Source organism: Aethalodelphis obliquidens, unplaced genomic scaffold, assembly GCF_003676395.1.
Source record: "Aethalodelphis obliquidens isolate GAN/ISIS:26980383/991018 unplaced genomic scaffold, ASM367639v1 scaffold11, whole genome shotgun sequence".
NCBI classification, from domain to species: Eukaryota; Metazoa; Chordata; class Mammalia; order Artiodactyla; family Delphinidae; genus Aethalodelphis; species Aethalodelphis obliquidens.
Window position 1 is genome coordinate 20,047,373 of NW_020837955.1, and position 9,129 is coordinate 20,056,501.

Consider the following 9,129-nt stretch of genomic DNA (forward strand, 5'->3'; position numbering starts at 1 on the left):
CTTCATTGCAGCATGCGGGATCTTTAGTTGCAGCGCGTACACTCTTAGTTGCAGCATGTAGGATCTAGTACTCTGACCAGGGATCGAACCCAGGCCCCCTGCACTGGGAGCGCAGAGTCTTAGCCACTGGACCACCAGGGAAGTCCAAGCATACTTCCTTATTTTCCTTATCTGGCTATAGAATGTTCTCTCTACTTCCTGCCTTACCTAAACTGGACTCTTCTTCGGACAGCATTTCCCCCATTTGTCCTTTCGTTTTCTTCCAATTTTATTGAGATATAATTGACATACAGTACTGTATAAGTTTAAGGTGTACCGGTTTGGCTTCATATGTCATGAAATTATTATCACAATAAGTTTCGTGAACATCCATCACCTCACGTAGATACAAACTAAAGAAATAGAAAAAATATGTTTTCCTTGTGATGAGAACTCTTAGGATTTACTCTCTTAACAACTTTCTTTTTTTAAACAACTTTTATATATAACTTACAGTAGTGTTAATTATATGTGTCATGTTGTACATTACATCCTAATATTGGGTTGGCCAAAAAGTTCGTTTGGATTTTTCCGTAACAGCTTACAGAAAAACCTGAATGAAATTTTTTGGCCAACCCAATATTTATTTATTTATGTATTTATTTATTTATATTTATTTTTGGCTGCATTGGGTCTTCGTTGCTGTGTGCAGGCTTTCTCTAGTTGTGGCGAGTGGGGGCTACTCTTCGATGCAGTGTGCAGGCTTCTCATTGCGGTGGCTTCTCTTGTTGTGGAGCACAGGCTCTAGCGCACGGGCTTCAGTAGTTGTGACACGAGGGCTCAGTAGTTGTGGCTTGCAGGCTCTAGAGCGCAGACTCAGTAGCTGTGGCACTCGGGCTTAGCGGCTCCACAGCATGTGGGATCTTCCCGGACCAGGGATCGAACCCATGTCCCCTGCACTGACAGGCGGATTCTTTTTTATTTTTTTTGGTCTATAAGTCCTCATCAAGCACTATTTTTTAAAAATAAATTTATTTATTTATTTTTTACTTTTGGCTACGTTGGGTCTTCATTGCTGTGCGTGGGCCTTCTCTAATTGCAGTGAGCTTGGGCTACTCTTTGGTGAGGTGCGCGGGCTTCTCATTGCGGTGGCTTCTCTTGTTGCGGAGCACAGGCTCTAGGCACCCGGGCTTCAGTAGTTATGGCACACGGGCCCAGTAGTTATGGCTCGTGGGCTCTAGAGCACAGGCTCAGTAGTGGCGCACGGGCTTAGTTTCTCCTTGGCGTCAGGTGGATTCTTAACCACCGTGCCACCAGGAAAGTCCGCGACCCAATATTTATTTATCTTATAACTGGAACTTGTACTTTTTAACTACCTTCATCTAATTCCCCCTCCTTCTACCCTTTCCTCTGGTGACCTCAAATTTGATCTCTTTTTCTATGAGTTTGTTTGTTTTGAAGTATAATTGATCTACAACACTATGTTAGTTCCTGTTACACAATATAGTGATTGGATATTTCTAGACATTTCAAAATGATCACCACGGTAAGTCTAATTATGGTAAGCCTATCACCATACAAAGATATTACATAATTATTGCCTAAATTCCCCCCACTGTACATTTCATACCTGTGACTCATGTATTTTGCAACTGGAAGTTTATACCTCTTAATCTCCCCCATCTATTTCTTTCTTCCTCCTATCTCCCTCCCCTCTGGCAACCACCTGTTTGTTCTCTGTATCTATGACTGTTTCTGTTTTGTTATGTTTGTTCATTTGTTTCATTTTTTAGGCACATGTATAAGTGGTGTAGTACCGTATTTGTCTTTCTCTGTCTGATTACTTCCCTTGGCATAATACCCACTTGGTCCATCCATTTTGTTGCAAATGGCAAGATTTTATTCTTTTTTCATGGCTTAGTAGTATTCCTTGTATATATATACCACATCTTCTTTGTCCATTCATCTATTGATGGGCACTTAGGTTGCTTCCATATCTTGGCTATTGTAAATAATGCTGCAATGAACATAGGGGTGCATATATCTTTTCTAATTAGTGCTTTTGTTTTCTTCAGATAAATTCCCAGGAGTGAAATTGCATATGATAGTTCTATATTTAATTTTTTGAGGAACCTCCATACTGTTTTCCATAGTGGCTGCACCAGTTTACATTCCCACTAACAGTTCACGAGGGTTTCCTTTTCTCCACTAACATTTGTTATTTGTTGTCTTTTTGATAACAGCCATTCTAACAGGTGTGAGTTGATACCTCTGCTGTCCTTTTGAATGAAGACACCTGATGTCCTTGTAAGGCAATGGAATCGACATTCTCTTCATTCCCCACAGCCTCCAGACTACCACTCCTCCACCTTTGAATTCTTGCTCCTTTGCAGTTTCTTTTTTTTTTTATGAATGTAAAATTTTTATTCATTTCTTTTGGTACAAACTAGTGTTTATTAAAAAAAATATTTAGGAATTTATACTCACAGGACATGTTATAGTTAACATCCAAAGACAAAAAATATTTATTGACAATTTATTATATGTTTAGTACTAAAAAGCTCCTAAATCAGTGTTGGCATTACAAGATTAGAGAGTTGTTTTTGGCTCATGATTGTTATAGAAAAACACTGAGGAAAATTTCAATCATTACAATTGGTAAAAGTATAATTTTACATTTCATGAAGGATAGTAGTCATATTTGGCAATAGCCTCATTTATAAATTGAAGTATACTCACTTCGAGATTGTATTTTGATGCTGTTTCTTTTCACTTCTCGCAAATAACCAACAAGGCAAAAACTGCTTCCAATTGACAGTCCAAACAAAGGAGGAATCATGGCTAACCGTCTGGTTGCTAATATTTGTTAAAGGCAAACTGCAAACTTCGGAGTATGGTTCAACATCACCAGAAGGAGTAAAGTTGCTCCCTCTGACCACCTTATTCCATGAAAAAAGTGTACTTTGACTTCTAAAGTGGATTTCAAAAATTCAGTAGAAAGATTTAACAACTATCAACATTTCCAGCACTGATTTTTCTAATACCCAGAAACAGCCACTTAGCAGTTGTAAGACTAGCTTGAAAAACTGAATATACAGATGTAAATTATTGCCATTAGCTAGTAGGAATCATCACTTGATTCTTAATCCTGTTTATATTTCATTATAATCATAAGACTGATTTTTTAGAATAAAAAGAATGAAGAACATCTCCATCACGTGTCTTTGTTCCCAATAATCCCTTTCAGATAGAGCTGAAGTAATACAGAGTACAGTGTCGACATACCTTTCATTTCAAAGGCCAAAAAAAATAGGGCTTATTAAGTAGTGAGATCATTTCTATTAGGCTTTATATTAGTATCAATTAATGAATTAATCAGTCAAACGAGTATCAGTTGATTTAATCTTGCCCAAATGAATGGGTCTCTGTTGGTTGATCAATGCGATAGAGAAACTCTGCAGGTAAGAAGTATCCAAGATACTCCACTATATCTGGGGTGGTGTCATAATGGTAGTGTCCCCCTTCTCCATGATGACTAAAACAATGAGTGTGCTCCAACCGCAAATCAAACCGTGGGTCTCTGGAGATAAAAACTGGCAGGCAAACCAAAGGAGCCTTCATCTCATAAAAACGTAACCATTTATTCACGTCTTCATCAGAGTTCAATGGGCAGGAAGAAAATTCTGCCAGCATAATATATGAGTCTTTACTTTTCCCTTCTGAATCACGAAAGTACCTCCCATTCCTACAGGCTTGTCTCCATAATGTTTTTTGTTTTTTGTTTTTTTTTCCGGTACGCGGGCCTCTCACTGTTGTGGCCTCTCCCGCTGCGGAGCACAGGCCCCGGACGCGCAGGCTCAGAGGCCATGGCTCACGGGCCCAGCTGCTCCGCGGCATGTGGGATCCTCCCGGACTGGGGCACGAATCCGTGTCCCCTGCATCGGCAGGTGGACTCTCAACCACTGTACCACCAGGGAAGCCCCTCCATAATGTTTTTCAAGAGTCTGTCTCATACAAGTCACAAAGTTAAGTTTTCCAGGTCTTCTTTTGGATTTCACCTCAATGACTTTTCAAGGTTGGCCTTCACTGGCAAAAAGATTAGCCAGTAATGCAAACCCCAAATCATGATATTTCTCACTGTATTTCTCCAGTAGGCACCCTCCATCTGCAGAGTTAACGTGAGCAAAGTAACTTCCATTCACAGGAGGTTTGTGTTCACTTTCTGTTTGAACAACTGGCATAAACTCAGAATTGAATCCAAGAGTCGGAAATGGGCCTGCTCCTGCTCCAAGAACAAAAGCTCCAGGAAGCTGGATTTCTTTTGTGATTTTATTTAGATCATAAACTTTTTTTTTTATTTATAAGAGGCAATAAGTAAGGCACACCTCCTACTTCTGCAATTCTAGTTTTCCCACAGATACCTTTTACAGGAAAGGTAAATGGCTCCTTGGTCAAATTAGGGCAATCAACTACAGAGACCTGGACATCAGCAAAGTTATCCGTTAGCCCCTTCCGCAGAACTCCAACAAGCTCCTCTAGACTTGGCACATGAAAAGAATACTCAGCACAAGACATCTTCTTTCTCGAGTGCACAGGTGATGAGGTGTGCAAGCAGAGAGAGTTAAATAAAATCTCTCTTTTGCAGTTTCTAACCTCTATTATTGCAATTCCTTACTGACCTCATGTTGCTCACTTTCACTGAAGATTCATTTTAAGATTTTGGGCACGAAGCTTACAACTTTCCTCTCTTCTTGCCGTCATCGTGCATGACGTTATAGTCCTTGGGGGATGATCATCCAACATCCCAAGACTTGCAGTTCCTTCACCTCAAATCCAAAGATTGTCACCCTTACTTCCATTTCAATTACTCCTGTAATTGAATTACACCCTTAATGGACTCTGAGACCATTAAGTTGTATCTCTCTTAATTTCCACTTTATCACTTCCTTTCCCTCCACCTTAAAGAATTGGTACTCCTCATTCTAATCAATCTAACAATTTGGCAAAATAATAATAACTTTATTGAGCATTTGCTATGTATAACATGTACTATTTTATTTAATCCTTATTAAGGTAGGTGCTATTATTATCAACATCTCCATTTTACAGATGAGGAAACAGACACAAGGACTTGCCCAAGGCTGTAAAACTAGTCAGCAATGAAGCTGGAATTAAAGCAATCTAGAGCTCTTAGCCCTTAACTGCAATGCTATTCTGCTTCTCATGATATAGATTGAAATTTTCTGTGTACATACCTTTTGAACCAATTATTCCAGTTCTAAGAATTTATTCTGCAGATGTCTCACAGTTCAGTGTACAAAAACAAATCATTTCTTCAATGTTTACAATTGCTAGCAGTACATCTCCCATCAATAGGAGACTGGAATAAAATGCAGTTCGAAAAAGGAGGAAACACTTTATATGCTTATTATAGAAATATTTCCCAAATATATTGTTAGGTTTAAAAAACAAAAATAAGAATGATGTGTATTGAATGCCCCCATTTGTGTAAAAAAAGGAGAATGTATGTATTTTTTTTTTGCTCGTATTGCTCGTATATGCATAAAGTATCTCTGGAAGGACACACAAGAAGCTCATGAGGAACTTCCCAGGTGGCACAGTGGTTAAGAATCCGCCTGCCAACACAGGGGACACAGGTTCCATCCCTGGTCAGGGAAGATGCCACGGAGCAACTAAGCCCGTGCGCCACAGCTACTGAGCCTGCGCTCTAGAGCCCGAGAGCCACAACTGCTGAAGCCCGTGTGCCTACAGCCCGTGCTCTCCAACAAAAGAAGCCACCGCAATGAGAAGCCCGCGCACCGCAGTGAAGAGTAGCCCCCAGTCGCCGCAACTAGAGAAAGCCTGCGTGCAGCAACGAAGGGTAAGCTGGGATGAAGTGAGAGAGTGGCATGGACATATATATACTACCAAATGTAAAATAGATAGCTAGTGTGAAGCAGCTGCACAGCACAGGGAGATCAGCTCGGTGCTTTGTGACCACCTAGAGGGGTGGGTTAGGGAGGGTGGGAGGGAGACGCAAGAGGGAGGAGATATGGGGGTATAGGTATACGTATAGTTGATTCACTTTGTTATATAGCAGAAACTAACACAACATTGTAAAGCAATTATACTCCAATAAATATGTTGGAAAAAAACCCCAATGCAGCCATAAATAAATAAATAAATAAATTCATTAAAAAAAAAAAAGACAGTCATGAATTTGGTTGTTAATGGAAAGAACTAAGAAGCTGCCGCTAGGGTGGTGGTGGTGGGAAGAGGTTTTTGGATCTTTTAAAGCATTTAATCATGTGAATGCATTACGCATTTCAAAGTTGAGTTAAACTCTAAAAAAAAAAAGAAAAAAGGAAGAGAAGACTAGAAATAGAAACTGTATTAATGACTGTTAATTTATTTTTAAAAAAATCGAGGCCTCCACCTACACTCTCAACACTGTTTCCTCAGACCTCTCACAGATACTTGTTTCATTCATCATCTTCCTCCTGCATCTTCAACTCACCCTCTCTGTTGGCTTCTTCTCCTCAGCTGACAAATACGCTCAAGACTTTTATCCCATACAAAATTTTAAAATCCTCCACTGATGCTGTGTTCCCTGTTCCCTTCTAATTTTCCTTTAATTTCTCTCCTTCCGTGTTCAGACTTCTTGGTAGAATAATATGATGAACACTTGTGTCTCTATCTTATTCCACATTCCTTGTACACTCATTGTAGTTTGACCTCTGACCCCACCACACTGAGAAATCCATTGGATGTCTTTCAGACCTTCTTTTATTTATTTATTACTGAGATATAGTTGATATTATATTAGTTTCAGTCTTATAATGTGATACAAATTTTTTAAAGGTTATACTCCGTTTACAGTTATTATAGAATATTGGCTATATTCTCTGTGCTGTACAACATATCCTTGTAGCTTCTTTTATACGTAGTAGTTTGTACTTCTTAATCTCTTACCCCTATCTTGCCCCTCCCTGCTTCCTTCTCCACACTGGTAACCACTAGTTTGTTTTCTTTTTTTTTTTTGTGCTATGCGGGCCTCTCACTGTTGTGGCCTCTCCTGTTGCGGAGCACAGGCTCCGGACACGCAGGCTCAGCGGCCATGGCTTATGGGCCCAGCCACTCCGCGACATGTGGGATCTTCCTGGACCAGGGCACGAACCCGTGTCCCCTGCATTGGCAGGCGGACTCTCAACCACTGCGCCACAAGGGAAGCCCCAATAGTTTGTTTTCTATACCTGCAAATCTGTTTCTTTTTTGTTATATTCACTAGTTTGTTTTATTTTTTAGATTCCACATATAAGTGATATCATACAGCATTTGTTCTTCTCTGTCTGACTTATTTCACTTAGCATAATACCCTCCAAGTCCATCCATGTTGCTGCAAATGGCAAAATTTTCATTCTTTTTTTTGTTCTTTTTTTTGACTTAATAGTATTCCATTGTGTGTGTGTGTATTCATCCGTTGATGGGCACATGGGTTGCTTCCATATCTTGACTATTGTAAATAATGCTGCTGTGAACATTGGGGTGCATGTACCTTTTTGAATTAGTGTTTTCCTTTTTTTTCAGATATATACCCAGGATTGGAATTGCTGTGTCATATGGTAGTTCTATTTTTAGTTGGTTTTTTTTTTGGCTGCTTTGGGTTTTCATTGCTGCATGCAGGCTTTCTTTAGTTGCGGTGAGTGGGGGCTAGTCTTCCTTGCAGTACGTGGGCTTCTCATTGCGGTGGCTTCTCTTGTTGTGGAGCACGGGCTCTAGGCGCATGGGCTTCAGTAGTTGCAGCACATGGCCTCAGTAGTTGTGGCACATGGGCTTAGTTGCTCCGTGGCATGTGGGATCTTCCCAGACCAGGGCTCGAACCCGTGTCCCCTGCATTGGCAGGCAGATTCTTAACCACTGTGCCACCAGGGAAGTCCCAATTTTTAGTTTTTTGAGAGAAACCTCCATACTCTTTTTCACAGTGACTGCACCAATTTACATTCCCACCAACAGTGCACAAGGGTTCCCTTTTATCCACATCCTTGCCAACATTTGTTATTTGTGATCTTTTTGGTGATACCCATTCTGACAGGTGTGAGGTGATACCTCATTGTGGTTTTAATTTTCAGTTCCCTGATGGTTAACAGTGTTGAGCATCTTTTCATGTGCCAGTTGGCCATCTTTATGTCTTCTTTGGAAAAAATGTCTATTCAGGTCTTCTGCCCAATTTTTAATTGGGTTGTTTTTTTGATGTTGAGTTGTATGAGCTGTTTATATATTTTGGATATTAATGCCTTATTGGTCATATCATTTGCAAATATTTTCTCCCATTCAGTAGGCTGTCTTTCTGTTTTGTTGATCGTTTCCTTGGCTGTGCAAAAGCTTTTAAGTTTAATTAAGCCCCATTTGTTTATTTTTGCTTTTGTTTCCTTTGCCTTAGGAGACAGATCCAAAAATATATTGCTACTGAAAGAGTGTTCAGCCTATGTTTTCTTCTAGGAATTTTATGGTTTCCAGTCTTACATTTAGGTATTTAATCCATTTTGAGTTTTTTTTTATATGGTATTAGAAAATGTTCTAATTTCGTCCTTTTACATGTAACTGCTTTCGTCCTTTTACCTGTAGCTGCTTTTTAAAGGATTTTTTCATTTCTTTAAACCCTCTCATATGGAATATCACATAGCTCTGGATTCTTGGTAATTCTTTTGTTCCTCTTCTTGTTCCCTCTGTCCTCTCATGGATGTCAAGGTTCCCTAGTCGCCTGTCCTTGGCCCTTCTCCATCTACATTCTCCCTGGATGATTTCACCATTCTCAAGGTTTAATCTATCACCGATTCAATCTTTTTTTATGGTCATTTTTTTTTACTAATGTTCAACATTTAACAAATAGATACTGTTCTTGACCCTCATAGAGTTTAGAAATGGATGGCTCCTGTACTAGAGATGTCAATCATTGCCTCCTATACTCACGTGACTTCACCCACAGTTTGTGCCTTTGTGTCTTGTGACTCTGATTGGAATAGCAGCATACGGCAGAAGGGGAATCAGTTCTCAGACTGAGGTAAGCTAATGACATTCTTTTTGAGAACTTGACCCTGCACCGTCATGAACCATGCGGGCAGTGGTTTCAGACGCTGATTTAATAGCCCT

The 9,129-nt window shown here is 39.9% G+C and overlaps 1 protein-coding gene across 1 annotated transcript; it reads right to left on the bottom strand.

The window, feature by feature from the left end:
- Nucleotides 1–3,218: 3,218 nt before the first annotated feature.
- On the bottom strand, nucleotides 3,219–4,566 carry LOC113623651 (ester hydrolase C11orf54 homolog). Its single transcript, XM_027113119.1, is given in 4 exon segments — nucleotides 3,219–3,675; nucleotides 3,678–3,745; nucleotides 3,971–4,334; nucleotides 4,336–4,566. Coding segments are annotated over 4 exon segments (948 nt in total). The 5' UTR covers nucleotides 4,555–4,566; the 3' UTR covers nucleotides 3,219–3,378.
- Between the last annotated feature and the right edge of the window lie 4,563 nt (nucleotides 4,567–9,129).